At 36.3% G+C, this 23240-nt stretch overlaps 1 protein-coding gene across 8 annotated transcripts in view; it reads left to right on the top strand.

Annotated features, from left to right (window-relative positions):
- The window catches only part of PCDH7 (protocadherin 7), a 451994-nt gene that overhangs the window by 110231 nt on the left and 318523 nt on the right, over positions 1–23240 (top strand). Inside the window, exon 2 of one of the 8 annotated variants that reach the window (XM_055086116.1) lies at positions 15207–15378. The exons of the other annotated variants lie outside the window; for them this stretch is intronic. Within the exon in view, the coding sequence (XP_054942091.1) occupies positions 15207–15212 (6 nt within the window). The 3' untranslated portion in view covers positions 15213–15378. Of the gene's footprint in view, positions 1–15206; positions 15379–23240 lie in introns of those variants that run through there. 8 annotated transcript variants of the gene reach the window in all.

Below are 23240 nucleotides of genomic sequence, written 5' to 3'. Positions count from 1 at the left end.
AAACAAAGTCTAGGGTCCAGGATTTCACTCTCAAACCAGGGACCAACCATTCTTGCAAATCAGTTCATCATTCACACATTCAGAAATCTAATAGTAATTTATGGACTGTGGGAACAAAGCATAGCTGCCTTCTGTCCTTCCTTCCCTCATTCCATTTTTCCATCCTTCTTTTCTTTGAGTATTTATTTTCAAGTAACAATAGAACACTAGTGCTAAAAGGCCACCCTGAATTCACAATAATGTATTACCAATTAATAACTTTTATATACATACTATGTATAAGTGTAGCAATTGCCATGTATTACACAGTATATATAATTGCTATATATAATATAACCAGTTAATTACTAAATATTTTAATCTTCATTATTATTATTCAGTAGCAGAGATCAGGTCATGTAAAGGAAAGAAAAGGGAACTTTTCGTCAAGTTGACTTAAGTTCAAGTCCTCACACTTCTTGGGCCTCATTTCTTCTGTAAAATGAGGTTAACTATTCATAGTTTATATGGCTATTGTGTGGATTAAAAGTCACAAAATATGCTAGGTGCCTAAAATAGTGTCTGGCTCATGGAAATGCTTAATAAATGGCAGCTAATATTATTATTTCATATTATGCAAGTTGAGTAATAGTTACTAGTCTCCTTGGACTATCCTTGGGGGGGAAGTGGTCAGGGTAATTTTTATTTTCTGCCATAGAAACTGCAATAAGGGAAACATAACACTTACTCAAGGTCACCCAATAAGTTGCTCTCTGTCGTTAAGACTTACGGGTTTTCGGCTTTGCTGTCTGATTTCAGTCCATTAGGCCACAAAGTCATCAAAACAAACCAGAAGAGAGCACCATCAAAAAGCAAAAGAAATAAAATCAAAGGATCCTGGAGCAGTATTGTACTAAAAGCCATCTGCTATCTTAGCCCACATTCTCAACCCTCTTGAAATGTTATTTGTAAAGCTTTAAAAGGCTTGACTGGAAACCTTCATGTCTTTTTAAAGATACAGTATATCTATTGCTGACTCATGCATGCTGAATTAAGAATTGTAATATAGATTTTTCAATATACATCAGAGAAATGCCAATAATTTTTACATTGCCAAAGCCCTTAGGCTTCTGCTGTTGAGAAGAAGCTTTATGATTAGCTAAGCAAATGATTGTTGCTACAGCAGGAATGGTGAGAAGAGTTTGTGTGTGTGTGTGTGTGTGTGTGTGTGTGTGTGATTTTTGTATAGATAAGTGTGTTTGGAGGAGTGGAGATAGTTGAACAAAAGTGTTTGCAACAGTTAAATGGTAAATACTGGTATGCATGTTATTTCATTTCTTCTTTTTTTTTTAATGCAATGTTCTTACCAGCCTGCTAGAATTTGTGCCATAATCAGGTGAAAGAAAAAGAAAAAAAAGACAGGTAACTGCTGTTTTATCATTTCCACTTGACTTTGGTATCTTGTCTCCCTGCCTTGCTCCGTCAAATGCCCTTATTCTTCCCACTCCTTTTCTCATTGGGGCTTGGCAGGCACACTTTCGCTCAGTGCCAGTGCGGTAACCTTAAACTCGCTTACTTAAGGTGGCTGATCTCATCTCTTCCTTTATGTGGTTTGTAGGATTTTTCCCCCTCTCTGGCTTATTACTTCCTTCTACCACCTTGTAGGTTCGCCTCTCTCATTGTACTTCTGTGATTGTGTGATCTTTTACAAATAGAACAATAAATATTTAAAACATAAAGCCTTCTTAATGCCAATCGTGGGGCCAGATAGCTTTATGTGAACAAAATGAGGAGGAAAAATGGATTTCTTCAAGCTTTATAAAGCCTCAAGGAAGCAGAGGGCACATTCTCAAGTTACAGGATTCTATTTGTCCTATTTCTGAGGAGCAGAGCAAAAAAATTTTTTTGCAGATATTTTAAGAGATGGCAAAACAGGGAATCAAACCAAAGTCATCACAAAAGGCTCCCAGTGTAGACCCAGCCATCTGCATATAGTTCACAGAACTCTTCTGTTTATTTATGAGTCGTGGAATGTGTAAAGCCAACTTCTAGCTGTAAAAGGACATACAGTTGCTCTCATATAATTTCTTTGGCCCTTTTTTTCTGCAAAATCAAGAGTTTGCTTTCTCATACAAAGGGAAACACTGCCATGCATAAGGACCTAGTTTTGGGAATTCAAATTCCTTTGCTAAAGCATTTAAAATAACAACTAAAAAATATACTAGGATTTAAATAAATGCAACTGATCTTGATATGCATACCTTGAAGTACTGTACCTGCCAAGAATACTTTAGAATAGCTTTAATGTACTCCAAAAAAGAAACAATTAAATTGAAGATAGAAACATTAATTTTCTGGTATTACTTGGTTCTTTTCAAAATAATCTTCGATTAAGACAGGAGCAAAAGAAGACTATGAAAGAAGCCACATATTTTACCTTAAGACTTCACAATTTTCTTCATAGTAAGATTTTTCCAGAGGTTTTTATAGGGAAAAATGATTTCTCAAATTTCATCATGATATAATGAGTTCAAGGAGCTAAATTGTTTATACATTGAAAATAATTAAATGTCTTTGCCATTCTTGTTCTGCAACTCTGGGCTCTATCTTTATAGTTAAAAAGAACATTATGCTTTGCAGGACAGCAACTTCCTTGATATGATGTTTTAGTTTAATCTATCCAAAACATTACCCTCCAGACATTCTAAGAAAGTTGCTTTTTTGACATGATGTGATTTTATGATCTTGTTGAAACATTTTCAGCCTTAAGCATTAAACACAAATAGATGGAAATAGGTGAGAGCTTAAGTGCTTGACATCTAAATGTGGGTTTGGAGTTTTGGAGTTACCCCCAAAATATGTGAAAATGTAAAATGATACATATACCCAGAAATATAAAAATATAAATAAAAGCCACACTAGGCCAGGTCAGAGTTATCTAACTCTGAATTCTCTTCATCTCCTTATAATTTCCATTGGATCTTGGCTACCGCCTGGGGATGAATAGTGTACATACAAAGAAGATGTTACTACCCACAAAAAAGGATGGAGCAAGTTTAATATTCTCTAGAGTGTTCTATTGCCAGACATAAAATCTTCCTATCTGTACATTTAAGACCTTTACCCCTAGGGACGTTGTCAGCAGGTAAATATATTTTCTTTAAGAATGCAGAGTCTGGCAACAGAGTTTCATAAGCTTTCAAGACAAAGGCCATTGGTTACATGAGGAAGAGGGAGGAGCTTGATGTGGAAAACAAACTTGACAACAATAAAAACTGAGCTTTTGTTTTTTTTTCGCCTCTGCTTTTAACAGTAATCTCAGCTATCTATAAAATGGTAGGAAGAGATATAAACCCATTGGAAATAATTCCTTTATCATTTGTTGTATATAATGCTTTATATACTAGGCTGGAAACCCAGAAATAACCTGCCCTTGAGGAGTGCAGAAATTTACTGAACACATAAAAACACTTAATTAAAACATCTAAAGAGGGCTTCCCTGGTGGCGCAGTGGTTGCGCGTCCGCCTGCCGATGCAGGGGAACCGGGTTCGCGCCCCGATCTGGGAGGGTCCCACATGCCGCGGAGCGGTTGGGCCCGTGAGCCATGGCCGCTGAGCCTGCGCGTCCGGAGCCTGTGCTCCGCAACGGGAGAGGCCACAACAGAGGGAGGCCCGCATACCACACACACAAAAAAGAAAAAAAAAAACATCTAAAGATACATGCCAATAGATGCCCAATTGTCATTTCATCTGAGGATCGCATCCATTTTTATTAATTCTGATGGTATCATGTTCCTCTTTTGAAACACTTTTCACATTTGCAATTGGTGGTTTCTTTGTTGGATCTGTTTTCTATACCAGAGTTTAGGTCTTATAATGGAAGGGACCATGAATATTTATATTCAACATTGTGTCAGCAGCACACATAGGCATCCTGATAAATACCTTCTTGAATGGGTAGACGTATGAATGGATAAATGAAAGTTATATTCAATGTGACATGGCACTCTTCGTGTGGAATGTGAAGTTGGAAGGGGAACAGGTAGGGAAGGGAGGTTTTGAGGATCTGGAGTACCACAGATATTAGATTATGTTCTGTAGTAGTTAATGAAAGAACTTTAGCAGGTATGTGACACAGTAAGATTGATGATTTAGCAGACAACTGTGAAGGTTATATGGAGGAAGAATCAGGAGAGAGAGGGCAGCATGGAGACACTGGAAGTGTACTTGTAGTAATTACCATCGTACTTTGTTTTATTTTTTCATATACTCACTTCTCCCTGATATTTGCTTATTTATACATTTATTGTCTATCAAACCCTGTTATCCTTCCATGAGAGAAGAGATAGTGTCTGTCTCACTCAATGCTGTAGTCCCAGCAATGATAAATACTGGCATAAGTTAGGGCGTCAATGAATATTTATTGAATAAATAAGTGAATAGTATTTTTGAGAACTTGAACATGGTTAGGGAGAAGTTTATAAATGCCTGCTGAGCTATATAGTATATCTTATTTCTACCTATCCTTTTTAACCTACCTTGCATTATGGGTGGATTGAAGACTTTAAGTAAAATAGACGTAATTCTTCCAGTTGAGGATGTAGCAATTATTTTCAAAGACTGTCACACTTTCTGAATTCTGTCTTCACATTTTTCAGCTTGTGTTCTGTTAGACATGAGGCAAACAAATAAACAACAAAAAAAACCTACTCAAGCTAATTTTAACACATAATCTAAAGAACAATCTTGCTCTGCAGCCCCTTAGATTTTGTTCTTTAGAGATTTGTGGTATATTTGGGCTGAGATTGCAATTTACCTTTTCATCAAGATTAGAATAGCCTTTTCTTATCAGCACAAGAATCTATTTAAATAAGTTTATGACTGCACTTTCTCCCAGTGGCAAAAAATTCTTCTCTGTGCCTAAGCATTTAAAATTCTTTCAAAACCTCAGGCAGAAATTCACAGTGATGATTTTCTTGCAGGTCTCTGTTATGAAAGAAATCACAGTACCCAGAAGCAAATAAATAACCTTGACAACCAAATTCTATTTTCTATTAAAATATGGTTCTCTTGTCTTCAATGTCCAGGAATTTTCTCAACTGGAAAGTTGGGAAAATCAGTTTATTTACATATGTGGCTCATTTTGAGTCTGCACTGTAGATGGTTCCCAAACACTGGATTCTTCTTTGTAACACATGGACATGTTTATTTGCTCTTACTAAGTAAATGCATATCAATTAGGCATGAACAGTATGATCTGAAAAATTAACAATTTATGTAGAGTTTTCCTAAGTCTTATAGTGTTACCAAGAAATGAAAAACTCAGCTTATTATTGCTAAATTGCTGCTATGGGAGTAAACAAAAAACGTGATCATCAATTTATTTTTTTCTTATATACTTAGCTCTAATTATCAGAAAAATAAGCTTTTCAAATAGTTACATTCTAATCAATTATCTGTGAACTCTGTGGATTCCAGATATGTAAGTGTTGACTTTCATAGACTTTCACTTCCTAATTTCTATTTCATACTTGGCCTTTCCTAACTTTTTAAGAGCCTTTTTATAGTTGTTTCTAAGGTAGGTTTAGAATTAAGGTATTTGGAAAGAAGTTCCAAAACTTCTGTAGAAACTTATAGATGTAAGTTTCCCTCTCCAAATCAAGTACTCACAGAAATCATATAATCTACAGTGTGTGTGTGTGTGTGTGTGTGTGTGTATAATGTATATTCTGTTTGAAACGAGGAAGGATATATACATATATCCTTTGTTTCCAAAAGAATTTGAGCACATGTCAATTTGCATATTAACAACATAAGCAAACTAGTTCTGGTATGGTGATGAGGAATATTGAAAAAAGTGCAAATTAATATATCTAATAACTAAGATCCAGTTTTTCTCATTTTGTTACATATGATAAAAGTCAGGTGGGACTAGACAAGCCATCTTTCTTCTACACTTTGAGGGGAATGGAGGGGAGAAACACAGCAATGTCCTTAAAAAAGTCCTATGTGATTTTTAAAGTGCATCTTATAATGTGTAGTATCTGTTCCCCCTCACCCCATCCCACCTTCTTTTCACCTACCATGGGTACCAATACCACCACTGATCTTCAGGGGGGTTTTGTAGATAGTCATTACTTTATCAGTGAAGTTCTTATAAAGAGCTTAAATGCCTAAGTGATTTCCCTTGGAGAAGTAATGGTGAATTATGTGGTGCTCTAATTGTGCTATTAGTTTATCTAAGCTAAAATGCAATCTACTTAATTTGAGGGTTTTATTACACATTGGTCTCAAAAGGTGAAACACATTAAAAGCATATTGGTTCTTTTAACAGGAAGTTAAGCCTTTTCAGATGGATGGAAATATTGTCTTTCATGTTTACTTTGAATGTTAGTGTGAGATGTTTATTTTGACACTGAAATGTAACTTCAAAAATTTGTAGAATACTTGTTTAATGTTTATTAATTTGTTATTATTTGTGGAGTTGGAGTTATAGTTCTTTTAGTAAAACCTATTCCAACCTCATGATGCATCTAATCAATATATGAATTCATTATGAAACTATACCAGTTACTTTGTGATGTGTGTAAAAGTTAAAAACACAGGAAATAATTTCAAATAGGCAGAACAGAGAGGATTTTTAGGACAATAAAACCAGTCTGTGTGATGCTTTAATGGTGGATACATGCTATTATAAATTTGTTCAAACCCATGGAATATATAACACCAAAAGTGAACACTAAGGTAAGCTACAGACTCTAGGTAATGACGATGTGTTACTGTAGGGTCATTGATTGTAACAAAAGTACCACTCTGGTGGGGGATGTTGATAGTGGGGGCGTTGTGTGTACGTGTGTGTGTGTGTGTGTGTGTGTGTGTGTGTATGCGGAGAGCAGGATGTATACGGGAAATCTCTGTGATTTCTGCTTAATTTTTCAGTGAGCCCAATACTGTTCTAAAAAGTAAAATCTATTTTTATATCAACACACTAAATTTTGACTTAAATAGTGACAGCTGCATGTCTGACTATGTTTAGAACAGGGCTTCTCACCCTCGGCCCTATTGACATCTTGGACCAGATAATTCTTTTGTTTGCGGGTGACTGTCCTGTGCATTGTAGGATGTTTAGTAACATCCTTGGTAACCACCCATCGGATGCCAATAGTGCCACTCAAGTTGTGAAAATCAAAAATACCTCCAGCCTTTGTCAAATGTCACCTGATGGGAAATTACCTTCTGTTGAGAACTATTGTTTGTAAGGTAAATGTGTACAATTATACTTTATTGTTCAAAATATGTGGTGTGTGTGTGTGTTTAAACTCCCAGTTCTCTGTGTAGAAGTCAGGTTTTTAAAAGACAAGAGTGCAGAGGTAAAAAGAAAGTTCTTTTTTTGTTGATAATTTACAATGCTACTATCATACTTTGTGCTTTTGCCTCTCTTTTCGGTGTGGTAGATTAACAAATGATGGATGCAGACTTTTACCCTCTTGCTCAAAGAACATGCAAGAGGGGGAACCTGCTATCAGTAGACTGAGCTTTCCTTTCTGCATTAGGGGCTGCTTCAGACTAGTTGGGCTGCAGTTTTCCTCTGTGCTTCACACCAGAAGACTTTAGAAAAACGATTTGCCCAAAACATCTTTATAGGATACATCCAGCTGTCCTGTGATTCTAACTGTTGCCCACATCCATGTGCATTAATGTATGACTTGCCAAAATGTTTGTTTGCCTTCACATAGATAAAAAGTCACAATGCAAATGTGAACAGTATACTATTAAATTATCACTCCCTTAGCCAACCAAGTGAACTTAGAATGTGTCCATTTATAACATAGATGGTTTAGTGAACCTTTTTTAAAACTATGATGGAAATAACTAGCTGAAATTTTAGAAGAAAATAATTTAGAAATTATTATTTCTAATCATAATAAATAAATTATTATGTTTTATAATATAATATATTCATTGTATTTGTTATATGTCATATAACAAATATAATAAATTATAATTATATAATACATTATAATAATAATGTTAGAAATGATTAGATGGAAATGATTATCACTGAGAATCATGATTCTAAGGTAATCTTGCAGTGAATTTTAATACTAAAAAGGAGTTTTACTAATAAATTATAGTACAATATTTAATTCATTTTGAGAATTACATTATATATTTTATGTTACATTATATATTTTTATCCTATCTCCTTACCCTTTCCTCTCTCCTACCTTTCCTTTATGACTTTGTTCATATTTCCTACTACTATTGCATCTCTAAATCGAGTAATATATCAATGTGAACTTGAAATTTAGAGTCAACACCAATAAAAGTAGCACATTCCTTTAAAACAATTTTCAAGAGAAAAATGCAACACCACTTCCATTCAGCTGCTATTAATATGTATTTAATGAAGTACCTTGCCATATGCCTGCTCTGTCTTTAATGAGCAATATTATCTACACTCCCATAAAATGTACATCTAGTCAATTGTATATAAATGGATTATATACATACACTATAAACACAAACTTCTGCAATTGTGACATCATATTACCTTCTCACATCAACTGACTTTTAAAATAGTTTGAGTGAGTGTAGCAGTGGCAATCTGAAATTTTTACTTGAACATAAAACTTTGCAGGTAGCAACTCTAAATATATTTTAAAATTTGAAGTGTTCTGTATAAACAGCTATGTGATCCAATCAGAAAAAAAATACAGTACAGATAATATATCATCAGTAATTCTCTCCATAATTATGTTTTTAATGTGTATTTATCACAGTCCTGGCATACTAAATGGTGATTTTTAGGCATTTTGAAAGATTTCTGTAGCAAAGTGCATTCCTTCCTTTTTCATTTAGGTTTTCTTCTTTTCAGATGAGGACAGATGCCATGAGAGCTGTGTGCCTAAATGAATACTTTTACTCTTGACTAAATTGGTCTGGCATAAACACAGCACTGCTAGCTTTCAGTACAATCAAAAATAAGAGCTGTGGTTCAGAGGTCTTTCTTTTCAGAGTTCTGCTAAATCATGCTTAAAGTTCAGTTTGTATTCCAACACTAGCATTTAAGACAATGTAGTTAAGAATCTCTTAACATTTCCATTTACAACTTCTCTCTCATTCTAACATTTTCTTTATTGATTTTAGGATGTTTCATGGTAACAGCTTACCAGCGGTTACAGCCAATGACCTAAACATGTGATTAAAATTGTCCTATTTTAGTTAGGTGATAAACTGTCCCTCACTATGTTGCTTTGGAAATACTATTTTCTTCCTCAAGACCTCTTCTCATTACTAATTATAAAATGGAAAAGCACTCTACTGAAGTTAAACCCTTTGGAGAAATCATGTTAGGTTCTTTATAGATTCAAAAATGAAGCTGATTCAACATTATTTTGCCTTGTCAGTAATTGGCGTTTAACATTCCATTCCAACTAAAACCATTCATTTATTTGTAGTTTGTGGGTATGGAAAAATAGCATGGGGATATCTATATTTTTATAATTTAAATGGCCATGTGGAAAACCACCATCCAAGAGAGCATACCATTAGATGAAACTTGGTCTTTTGGCAGTTGTGTGTATGTGTACAGAAGAGGACTAACTCCTCCCCGCCTCCCCACCGCCAGAGACCATGCTTGGAAAAATCATAGGCTGGTGTAATGAAAAATCATGGTAGTTCAACTTCCTTATTTTAAGGATGAGGCAATTTCCTCCAGATCACACGAATAATGGCATACTAGCTGTCAGATCACAACATGGGTTTCCTGACTCAGTATAGGTGGTCTCTGATAATTTAGGGCTTTTGTCCATTTCACATTACTTTCAGCCTTCTTTCCTCTGACTGCCCAAGGTATAATAGGCCAGATTTTTAGCAATTTAGAGGGTTCTGTTTTACTAATGGTAATGACACTCTTATACTGTATTATATTATATATGTGTATGTGCATGTGTGTATGCGGTTTAAGTTAGTTACAGATATATAACTTCTGCTTATTCAAATTAACTAGCTACATCATTTTCTTAACTTACTTTGCCTTTTGGGGTTTCATTTTCTTTGTCTGTAAAATATAACCCTGCTGATTGTTCTGAGACTGCTAATTCACTAAATTCAAATCATTAATTGTTTTCTTCCACTCACCACCCAGCTCCACATTGACACTCTTGAGGTCTCTCTTCTTCCTTACTGTTTCTTCTTCAACTTCTATTCCCTGAATCCAAGGCAGAATAGGTTCCTCATCTTTGGTGAACACAGATGCATCTGTGTTAGTCTGAAACCTAGGTTTATACTTTGTGGCTTCAGGTTAAAATTGTTCTCTTGAAAGTTAAAATTCTGTGAGGTCCCTAGTCTTGGTCTATAAGATTACTCTGCCTGTAGCATAATCTCCTTTATTCTGCAAAAGAACCAGTCTCCTCTGCTTCCTTTGTCTGCCCCTTCTTTCCTCGATCCTTTCTAATTTTCTTACCTGTGTCTTCATACAGTTTTGAAGTGTCTTTCTCCACAGACACCAGCTATTATATCTTCTGATAGAATCCTGTGTTTTTGCAAATACAATTAAATTACACTTTTTCTGTGAAGACTTCAACTGAAAAGGTATTCTTGATGCATATACATATCATCTGTGCTTGGAGGGCATGTATTTATTGGATCTCCACATCTGTGCGCAGTCTTCATGGAAGAAATGGAAAGGGCTTTTAAACTACAATTTGATGGCTAAGCATTGAGTCTCCTTTGATATTGATTTTCCCTTCACTCTACCTTCAATTTTAAGAACTGCTCTTCTCATTTCTGCAAAGAAGATATACAGATTGCCAACAAACACATGAAAGGATGCTCAACATCACTAGCCATTAGAGAAATGCAAATCAAAACTACAATGAGGTATCACCTCACACCGGTCAGAATGGCCATCATCAAAAAATCTGCAAACAATAAATGCTGGAGAGGTTGTGGAGAAAAGGGTACCCTCTTGCACTGTTGGTGGGAATGTAAATTGATACAGCCACTATGGAGAACAGTATGGAGGTTCCTTAAAAAATTAAATATAGAACTACCGTACGACCCAGCAATCCCACTACTGGGCATATACCCTGAGAAAACCATAATTCAAAAAGAGTCATTTACCACAGTGTTCATTGCAATACTATTTACAATAGCCAGGACATGGGAGCAACCTAAGTGTCCATGGACAGATAAATGGATAAAGAAGATGTGGCACATATATACAATGGAATATTAGCCATAAAAAGAAGCAAAATTGAGTTATTTATAGTGAGGTGGATGGACCTAGAGTCTGTCATACAGAGTGAAGTAAGTCAGAAAAAAAAACAAATACTGTATGCTAACACATATATATGGAATCTAAAAAAAAAAAAAAAAAAAGGGTTCTGATGAACCTAGCAGCAGGACAGGAGTAAAGACGCAGATGTAGAGAATGGACTTGAGGACATGGGGAGGGGGAAGGGTAAGCTGGGCTGAAGTGAGAGAGTGGCATGGACATATATATACTACCAAATGTAAAATAGATAGCTAGTGGGAAGCAGCTGCATAGCACAGGGAGATCAGCTCTGTGCTTTGTGACCACCTAGAGGGATGGGATAGGGAGGATGGGAGGGAGACCCAAGAGGGAGGGGATATGGGGATATATGTATACGTATAGCTGATTCACTTTGTTATACAGCAGAAACTAACACAACATTGTAAAGCAATTATACTCCAGTAAACATGTTTAAAAAAACACAAAAAACTGCTCATCTCCTCATTCCTCTGACCAAGCCATAGACTATTTGTGTTAGAAATAGCTTTGGGGATAGTTTAGTCTCATTCCATATTACATGTGAGAAAACTGAGATTCAGAGAGCCTAAGTCATTTGTGTCGAATCCATTCAGAAGCAGGTCTAGAAATCAGGTTTTTATGGTTTTGTTTTGTTGCTAGAGTTTCTAACTCTGCATCCTTGCTTTGTATCTAGTTGTTTAACTAGGTTGCTACCTTTGGCATCTATGTTTGAGACATGACTTTTCTTTTTCTAAGCTCCCATGGGACTGGGAGCCTATGTCATGGCCCTATCCCACAGTTGGGTACTCAGCGCCAGACCCCAGACTAGCCTCAGGCCTGCTTCCTGCTTACTCCTAGTACCCAGACTTTGCCTCCCCGATTGACTCTCCCCCTGGTAATTCTATGTGGGCTCCGTGAGGCCTTCTTGTTTTTCTCACAATATCACCTACCACTGTGCTTCAGTTACCATGCTTCTTTTCCTTGACTTCCTGAATTTTCTTCAGTTGTCTGCATAAGAGAAACTTTGTTTGGTTTCTGGTTTTGATTTATCATTTGTTCTGACTGATGGAGATATTGAAGGTGGCCAATTCCTCTGGAAATTTTTATAAAGTGACCCAAGGATTGCTTTTGGAAATGTGAAATCTTGTTTAGGGTGAGGAACATGTTCTTCATGACTTTGCAACTTTCCTTCAGTTTTTATGAGACCTAGTAAAAGTAAATGTGTGTGTGTGTGTGTGTGTGTGTGTGTGTGTTTATGTTGAAGTACGACATAAGTGATAAAAAACATGATATTGTTGGAGGGATTCCTTTGAGGGCATTGTTATAATGGGTTAAGTTTGGTTCTGGGAATCAGATTCACCTCTTTTGGAACCCAATTCCTCTAATTACTTGGAAAAATTATATGTTAAGTGCCAGAGTCGGAATTCAAACACAAATTTACCAAGCTCTAAAAACCTATGTTTTTCACACACCATGGCATAAGACAAACTCTGCTTGGGAAGATTCATTTAATGTAACTGAAGAGAAGACTGTTCATGGTTTTTTGCCTTTAGCATGAAGGGCAAATGGACTTCAACTTACCTGAAGGTAAATGATTGAAAACTGAATGATTGGTCAAATTATTGAACATCTCTGAGCTTCAGTTGCTTCAGTTGTAACATTGAGATAAAGATATTTGTAAGGCTGGGCTTCCCTGGTGGCGCAGTGGTTAAGAATCTGCCTGTCAGTGCAGGAGACATGGGCTCGATCCCTGGTCCGGGAGGATCCCACATGCCACGGAGCAACTAAGCATGTGCACCACAACTACAGAGCCTGCGAGCCACAACTACTGAAGCCCGCGTACCTACAGCCTGTGCTCTGCAACAAGAGAAACCACTGCAATGAGAAGCTCACGCAACGCAACGAAGATCCAACACAGCCGAAATTAAATAAATAAAACAAATTTTTGTAAAAATTAAAAAAAAGATATTTGTAAGGTTAAAATAAGATCATGTATATGAAAGATGTCTTTTAGATATAGCACTAATAGAACTATCATTCTACCCTCTCTGCATCCTAAGAAACTGAGAAGGGTACAGTTGTTTTTTTTAAGTAATGATTATGACTTAGTCTCTTTGGGCTGCTATAACAAAATACCACAGACGGGGTAGCTTATAAACAGCAGAAATTTATTTATTACAGTTCTGGAGGCTGGAAGTCTGAGATCATGGTGCTAGTACTGTTCGATGAGGGCCCTCTTCTGGTTCTCAGATTTCTCACTGTATCCTCACATGCCACAAGGGGCAAGGAAGCTCTACAGGGTCTCTTTATAAGAGCACTAATCCCATTCATGAAGGTGCCATCCCCATGACCTAATCACTTTCCAAAGGCCCCATCTCCTAACACCATCACCTTCAGTGTTAGGATTCCAACACGTGAATTTTGGGGGAGGGACACAAACATTTAGGCCATAGCAGATTATCATTAATTTGACTTCCGAGTATATTGTTGAGATGATGAATTTGATAGCCATCGATTTCAAATACATCACTAATGAGATAAATAGGAATGGTAATTTATAATAATTTACTCCTGAAAACTAATACAAACATAAGAAAATCAGCTTATATATTATGGCTACATGGAAGTAATGAAGCTCAGTGTTTTTCCCTCAAAGAAAACCAAAGTTATAACCTAGGGAAAGAGATGTGTTGAAGGAAAGTAATAGATAAAATATGCAGAAATTGTCATTTAATACTCTGCTATTTTATGGTGTTTACTTCAACAAAGCACCTAAGAGTACTGTTTTCCTATCTAAAAAAGGTTGTGATGTAAACATTTCTATTTCTGGCTAGGGAATTGAGTCTGTTTGTGCCACTTTAATGTTTTATATTTAAGAGGCTATGTCAAAATATATAATACCATGCTAAGGCACGGGTTACCAAGTTACAGAGTCACATCAGATTCAATAAAGGCCATTTGTTTACGTGTATATATATATATAGAAAGCTAGATAGAGGAAGTGGTTCTATGAGAGAGAGAGAGATTCATGTATACATGAATACAATTATACATGAATAAAAGTATACAATTTAGCAATTGCATCAAAGTCAGGGAAGTAAAAGGCATGGATACAGGGGTGTAGGGGAATAGAGAGTAGGGGAAATAATTATTCCAGATCTAGGCAGTAGCCCAAGCTACTGAGGGCTTCAGATATATCAGAGGAGAATCTGTCCTTCAGCAATACTACTTCATCTAATCAGCCAGGTTCCTAAACTCTCTCTTGAGACTCCTTGAAGTAGTCTCAAATTATTAATATGTTAACCAAAACGGTGGTAGAGTAGAAAACCTCTTGGTGATCAAATCAAATAGCACTACTTTATGTTCTTTATTGAATCATAATAGTCTTTCTGAAAAATCCTTGAAGGAGGAAGGACTTTAAAACTTTGCACATGAAACACTTATTTCATAATATCGTGCCCTCCAAATTTCAATACCTTCATCCCAGAATTTCAGGTGCTCTGGCCTGGGGTGGGGGATAAGGTGGAGGGAATCATAGAAATTGATGTGGAACTGTCAGAATCAGAATTTAAACTCAGGTCCACCAATCTCAAGGGAAAAATTTCTGTTCAACAATGTTGACCAGCCTCACTGAACAGCAAAGTGTTTCTTATTTATGTTCTTAATGTTTATCAGGGATGGCAAATGGTTTCATTCAACCTGTTGCTTCCTAAGGATTAATTGGTAATGGCTTGCTGGTGTGCCCCATTGAGAAGACTTTATGATAAATCCAAGTTATTGGGAAAGTGACATGATTGATTAGAGAGACTTGCCTTGGAATGTGATGGAGAGGATGCTTGCCAATACTTGACATTTCTAGGTTGAAATAAAATGTCTAAGAGAGTGCTTGGTGAGAATTAAGTATTTAAGCAATGTTATTTATCTTCCATTTATCATTAACCACTTCTAGGTGTAGCCAGCAAGAACCTTCTTACAGTGGATTTAGCAGTGAGAGTCCCAGAAGGCAGAGTGGGAAGGTGAGTAGAAAGCTAGATAGAGGAAGTGGTTCTATGTAAGGCACCATATTGGTTCCTAGGAGGACTCATTCAACTTTTATAGATTTATATTTAATTTTTAATTAAATACATTAGGATATTCATAAAAGGTAGCATATTTTCTGAGTAGGGGAAGTAAGCTGAAGCTATATTTTCTCTTGTATTTATCACTGTGTCACAGTATGCCTAAGATATTCAAGACAGATATCCAGGGTTAATGAAGATATATTTTATTCTTCTGTTAGCACCCCTTATTTCTTCTACTTAAAGCTAAAAGTGACTTTAATGTAAAAGTGTAACTACCAAATCAGCCAGGATTTTTTTTAAACCATTGTATACTCAAAAGCCTGTTTTTCCTCTGGGTAGCTATGGAAGACTGGGCTTCTAAGAGACTAGATTAATCAAATTTAAAAGCAAATGTAAATTTAAATCAACCATGGAGCCCTGCTGTACAGTAATTAACATTTCAAGGTAAAATGAAATGTGACGATAGTAAATACCAGTTCTATGAAGAATTGGAAACATATTCTGTTTCATGGTGTATTTGGGCAGAGAGTGGAAATTTGAAAGGAAAACCACTATTAATACACTAGCTTTGACATTTCAAGATATAATTTAAACTTGATTACAACTTCTATTAAAAATTTTTCAATTTCCCCACCTCATAGTCTAGATAAATTTCTCTATCTTGGCACTATTGACATTCTGGACTATATAATTCTTTTTTAGGGGCTGTGCTTTGTGCTGTGGGACATTTAACAGAGTCCCTGGCTTCTACCTGCTAGATGCCAGTAGCAACTTGCTCCCTCCCACCCTTGGTGGTTGTGATACAAAAAAATGTCTCCAGATACCCAGCATTGATTTGGGGATTAAGGGAACTGGGTTACTACTCACTAGGTCTCATACTCACTAACTGTGTAACTTTTTGTGGTGACCTATTCTCCCTGGCCCAGATTTCATTTAAATAAGTGAGGCTTTTGCATATCTTATTCAGTTCTAAAATTCTTTAGTTTGCTCTTTTTATCACTTTCTTCAAGGAAAATACAATGTTCCAGAGACAGAAAGTCCTTGAGGTGGTCCTTGGGGTTAAGCTGAAAGGAATGTGAAAACATGGGTTAAGATTGGTGCAGCAAAAGTAAAATTACTGGAGTCATGCATATTCTGTGAATGTCACCCAGGAGTCTGAATTTTTATAGTTGTTCTTGGTTACCATGGAAATCTGTTTGAAGGAATTGGGAGCAGTAGAAGGGACGGATGGAAGACTGTGGCGGTAGGTGAGGGGCTCAATTTTAGAAGCATTCAAGAAATAAAGAATTACCTTCTATGTAATGTTTATAATTTTAAAAACTGTTTTCAGGCAAAGCATGTATTATTATTTGTATATTTCTGATTAAGATCTCTGTGGTTCTGAGTTAAGTGACTCACCTAAAATCACGATCCAGTCATTACCTTGGTTCAAGAATCTTTTCTTGGGGCTTCCCTGGTGGCGCAGTGGTTGCGCGTCCGCCAGCCGATGCAGGGGAACCGGGTTCGCGCCCCGGTATGGGAGGATCCCACATGCCGCGGAGCGGCTGGGCCCGTGAGCCATGGCCGCTGAGCCTGCGCGTCCGGAGCCTTGCTCCGCAACGGGAGCCCGCTAATTTTTAATGTGCACAAAATCTGCTGTTGTGGTATTTCTGGGTCTGTTGACAAGGACAGGAAGCTCCACGTTGGTGAAGTGCCTATGCATTGGCAGCACTACTGCTGGATAATGGAGATTCTAATTTAATCAGCTTGAGTTAGGGAGAGCAACATAAATTAAAGCTTTCTAAAGATGTTTGATTTGTCATGCTCAGAGCAAAACATCAAGGTACACCAGCTTCTTCATTTACAGTTGTGTTGTTCTGTTTCTTAACTCTTGTCCTTTCCTAAGACATCGGTGGGTCATTGTCCCTTTAGCCAGACTCTCCAGCGTGACTGTGGCGTGCACATTTGGTATGACTGTGACTAACTCTGTAGCTGGCCAGTGGGCACTGTTGCTTTTTGCAGCAAACGTATCTTTCCTCCCTCATGAGAAATCACTTTTACTGGAAGTTATCCTTAATTACCAGTCAAATGAGCCTCTCTTGAAATCTGGCTTCACTGTAACCTGCTGCTACCACCTTACCATATTGGCATCAAACATGGTCATATATCAGCGCAAGTTAATTTCTTGAAATCTGTTTAATAGGGTGATCTTTTGCTCTGCAGCATGCAGATTATGTTGGTAAATTTAGTAATACATGGGAGTTAATCCAGGAATCGTCCAATTCTGCTCTTTTTCTTGTTACGGAGTCAGGGGATAGGCAATTTATTGTATGCTGATTCACCCTGAATAGGTCAGAACCATGAAATTTGAGAATCCTTCATTTGAGGCTATCAGATCATTGGGGAGATTAAATTTACCATTGTGCTGTAATCTGCAGGATGGCCACTGCCATCAGTAAAATGTAGGATCTTTCTGCATTGTTAATGTAAGGGGCACTTCTGGGTGATCATCAGCTGAATGCAGTGACAAGTAATTTTATGGAAGGACCAAGTGAGAACTTAACCCTCTTGATTTTTTCCCTTGAACCCATTTTCTTGCTTTTGATGGAATGAGGACATTTTTTAAAAATACGGTGAGTTCTACGTTGGTTTTAAACAAAATGTTTCTCTCTTAACATCTAAATTTAGTTCATCTGAGAGGTTATGCCAAAAGGAATTAACAGATTACCAAAAAATAAAAATAAAAATAAAAAATGTAATTTTATAAGATTTAACACACTCTATCCTGTGTTAAGTCACTATTTTTATAGTAATCTTTTGGAGTATTTACATTTAATTTTTGAATAGAAAAGGGTTCTTCCCCCTCTATGGATGTACAGGAGTTTTATTAATTCTTGATATTGCTCGAACCTACTTTTCATAATAGAATATGTTCTCTTTCTCTTTTAGACTGAGAATTTAGGCAGGCAAAAGAAGAAATATAGATTAAGCTTAGAGCTTCTTAAATAATTCAAGATTATAAGATGTTACTAAAGCTTAGAAGTCAGATATTAAAAACAGAATTCATATTCTGCAGTTGTCATATACCAATAAAAGCTTGATAACAGTTTTATATTTATGAAATATGAAATAACAGTTTTACACATATATGTATATATATCCTATTAATGCTTAGGGGAGTATAACTGAAGTGAATTGGAGGTCATTTTGCAAGTACTTACTACATTCTGTTATATATGTTTTAAATCAGTGTAAACCAGGACTATAATTTGTTCACATAAGATTAAACAGAGGTGTATATATGTGGCTTACTGAAAATATGAGTTTAATGACTTTCAAAATCCACATTTTTACTGCTAAAAAAGAAAGATAATTAGATTTACTTTCTGAAAACAAAATCCTGTAATATTTGACTGTGAAATTGTACATCTAACTCAGAGCAATTTGGGAAGCTTTTTTTTTTTTTCTTTTTTAATCTTCAGATGACTCCACTTTGTCAGGTATTTCAGTTAAGGAACAGCAGTGGTGGTGGTGAGTCAACGTGGAGGTTGAAATAGAGAGGTAATGAAATACATGCTGAAATTAGAAAACAAGGTTAATGGTGATGTTTGAATGAAACCTTTTCAAACCCACTGTCAAAACACGACTTCTTTTCCCCGCTTGTTTGTTTTTTTTTTTTTTTTTTTTTTTTTTTTTTGCGTTACGCGGGCCTCTCACTGTTGTGGCCTCTCCCGTTGCGGAGCACAGGATCCGGACGCACAGGCTGAGCGGCCATGGCTCACGGGCCCAGCCACTCCGCGGCATGTGGGATCTTCGCGGACCGGGGCACGAACCCGTGTCCCCTGCATCGGCAGGCGGACTCTCAACCACTGCGCCACCGGGGAAGCCCGCTAATTTTTAATGTGCACAAAATCTGCTGTTGTGGTATTTCTGGGTCTGTTGACAAGGACAGGAAGCTCCACGTTGGTGAAGTGCCTATGCATTGGCAGCACTACTGCTGGATAATGGAGATTCTAATTTAATCAGCTTGAGTTAGGGAGAGCAACATAAATTAAAGCTTTCTAAAGATGTTTGATTTGTCATGCTCAGAGCAAAACATCAAGGTACACCAGCTTCTTCATTTACAGTTGTGCTTTGTTCTGTTTCTTAACTCTTGTCCTTTCCTAAGACATCGGTGGGTCATTGTCCCTTTAGCCAGACTCTCCAGCGTGACTGTGGCGTGCACATTTGGTATGACTGTGACTAACTCTGTAGCTGGCCAGTGGGCACTGTTGCTTTTTGCAGCAAACGTATCTTTCCTCCCTCATGAGAAATCACTTTTACTGGAAGTTATCCTTAATTACCAGTCAAATGAGCCTCTCTTGAAATCTGGCTTCACTGTAACCTGCTGCTACCACCTTACCATATTGGCATCAAACATGGTCATATATCAGCGCAAGTTAATTTCTTGAAATCTGTTTAATAGGGTGATCTTTTGCTCTGCAGCATGCAGATTATGTTGGTAAATTTAGTAATACATGGGAGTTAATCCAGGAATCGTCCAATTCTGCTCTTTTTCTTGTTACGGAGTCAGGGGATAGGCAATTTATTGTATGCTGATTCACCCTGAATAGGTCAGAACCATGAAATTTGAGAATCCTTCATTTGAGGCTATCAGATCATTGGGGAGATTAAATTTACCATTGTGCTGTAATCTGCAGGATGGCCACTGCCATCAGTAAAATGTAGGATCTTTCTGCATTGTTAATGTAAGGGGCACTTCTGGGTGATCATCAGCTGAATGCAGTGACAAGTAATTTTATGGAAGGACCAAGTGAGAACTTAACCCTCTTGATTTTTTCCCTTGAACCCATTTTCTTGCTTTTGATGGAATGAGGACATTTTTTAAAAATACGGTGAGTTCTACGTTGGTTTTAAACAAAATGTTTCTCTCTTAACATCTAAATTTAGTTCATCTGAGAGGTTATGCCAAAAGGAATTAACAGATTACCAAAAAATAAAAATAAAAATAAAAAATGTAATTTTATAAGATTTAACACACTCTATCCTGTGTTAAGTCACTATTTTTATAGTAATCTTTTGGAGTATTTACATTTAATTTTTGAATAGAAAAGGGTTCTTCCCCCTCTATGGATGTACAGGAGTTTTATTAATTCTTGATATTGCTCGAACCTACTTTTCATAATAGAATATGTTCTCTTTCTCTTTTAGACTGAGAATTTAGGCAGGCAAAAGAAGAAATATAGATTAAGCTTAGAGCTTCTTAAATAATTCAAGATTATAAGATGTTACTAAAGCTTAGAAGTCAGATATTAAAAACAGAATTCATATTCTGCAGTTGTCATATACCAATAAAAGCTTGATAACAGTTTTATATTTATGAAATATGAAATAACAGTTTTACACATATATGTATATATATCCTATTAATGCTTAGGGGAGTATAACTGAAGTGAATTGGAGGTCATTTTGCAAGTACTTACTACATTCTGTTATATATGTTTTAAATCAGTGTAAACCAGGACTATAATTTGTTCACATAAGATTAAACAGAGGTGTATATATGTGGCTTACTGAAAATATGAGTTTAATGACTTTCAAAATCCACATTTTTACTGCTAAAAAAGAAAGATAATTAGATTTACTTTCTGAAAACAAAATCCTGTAATATTTGACTGTGAAATTGTACATCTAACTCAGAGCAATTTGGGAAGCTTTTTTTTTTTTCTTTTTTAATCTTCAGATGACTCCACTTTGTCAGGTATTTCAGTTAAGGAACAGCAGTGGTGGTGGTGAGTCAACGTGGAGGTTGAAATAGAGAGGTAATGAAATACATGCTGAAATTAGAAAACAAGGTTAATGGTGATGTTTGAATGAAACCTTTTCAAACCCACTGTCAAAACACGACTTCTTTTCCCCGCTTGTTTGACTCTCATCGTGACCTTGCTACCTTTTACAGCGACTTCCCTTCTAGGGTGTGTTTTCCGAATGCTTTTCATTTAGTAGGCATATTTTAGAAATCTAATTTCGCTGTCTGCTTCAGATCAGCGATGCTGTAGGAACCTAACCATTTCAGACTGTCTGGTTGCTGTTTTCATCAAGTCATTAGCATTATTATTGAGGGTGACATAAGGAAGTTATCTCCCCTCACTCAGAGCATCTTATTTGTTAGACCACGACCCCTTAACCTTTATAAAGGATGTGGTTTCACCAAGTTAACTTTTTATGTGGAGCTGTTTTCCAATACAATTTCAGTTTATATCTGTCTGTAGTGCTTCCTGCAAAACGTTGAAGGCTTTTTCATGTCAGCAAAGCGTGGTTGGGTTGTGAATAGGTGTTCTTGGGATCCTAGTTTTTTAGCACATTAGAGTTGAGCCCAGACTCCTCACTTTTGAGATGAGGGAACTGAAAACTCAGGTTGTCCTGCCAAACAGCAGCAACATGACAAGCTCTATTATGATATCCTGACACTTCATCAAATGTGTTTTCCCTCTTCCACATCCCGCCCTCTTGCACCAGTTGTACCTCTGTCAGACTATTTTGAGACCCTGAAAACCAGGTAATTTATATTAGCCTTTTTGCTCTGGATCATTTCTCCTTTGTTTATGTTAAATCATGGCACAGATCCCAGCCTTCTGCTTTATGGTGTGATTTATTTGGGCTAAACTCTAACATGAACTGAAACGAGGTTTGTTATAAAAGTAGCATCATTGCTTTAGTAAAAATGGTACATACTTGGGCACAAATTTAAAATAATATAGGTTTAAATGAAAAAAATACTAAAAATAAACAGAAATTACACCAGCCACTCAAACCCATGATTAATATTTTGGCAAACATCCTGTCAGTCATATGTCTATGCAAAGATTTATTATTCATATGCATATGAAATTTTGCCTGCATTGATTCATACCATAATACATCACCAGTAATGCCTGAGGTTGCCATTTCCTTTAACATGGCTAATACAGATCCTTGTCAATATTTTAAATGTTTACGATTCTGATCTACATGAAAAAACATTTTATTTTTCTAGCTCAGCCGAAGCCTTCTCCTGTCTTTTGTTCTTATTTGTATGAGCACAACCATGTCCTTTTGGTTCTTACTGATTTGTTAAATTTCTCATCTATTTGGTTATTTACTCTTTATATATGATATTTTGCAAATATTTTTCTCAGTTTAAAAAAATTTCCAACTTGTTATGTCTTCTTTTGTTGTTTTTGTTTGTTGTTTTCTGGTTTTTGCCACTATAAGTTTTCCTTTGTAGTGAGGATACATTTATTATTCTAAACCATGCAGGTACTCAATTACTGGAATTATATTCAGAGATAAGCCTATAGATAAGCAAGTTAATAGTTAATAATACCATGAATTGTTTTTAAAATAATAGGTAAATAATATTGATAATATCTCTGTAACCAGGAGTGCGTCTTTAGTAGGCAAGAGTAGCAAATGCCCAAGTATATGTAACCAAGCTAATTAGCTGTTTACTGATCTCCTGTCGTTGTGTTAGTATCCCCTGGGCCTTTAGTTCTTCATCTTGTTGTACTGACGCTCCACATGAAGCTTGATTTTTTTTTTTTTTTTTTACCTTAAGTGTGTTCTGGGTGAGAGTAGTTTCTGAGCTGAATGTATTAAATTCCTGCCTTGAATTCTTCCACCTTGCCATATGCTATTTTATCATTGAATAGTGGAAATAAGATCATTTACCTGCAGGAGTTCTGCATTGTCTGAAGGCTGGCTGCCACAGATCTATTGGTCAACAGCGTTAATGTTCTCTATCTCTCATATTGAGTCTCACAGCTTATGACTCTGATGTTTTCTACAGATCATTCTCTTCTTTCTATCTTTTTTTGTTCTTTACTGTCGCTACTCTTGCTGTAGTGAAGTTTCTCATTTTGTTTTTAATACAGTGCATGCTTTTTTTTTTTTTTTTTTAGCGG

This window comes from Physeter macrocephalus, chromosome 7 (genome assembly GCF_002837175.3).
Source record: "Physeter macrocephalus isolate SW-GA chromosome 7, ASM283717v5, whole genome shotgun sequence".
Lineage (NCBI taxonomy): Eukaryota > Metazoa > Chordata > Mammalia > Artiodactyla > Physeteridae > Physeter > Physeter macrocephalus.
Note: the sequence above shows the minus strand (reverse complement) of the source record. Positions and strands in the feature narration are given on the sequence as shown.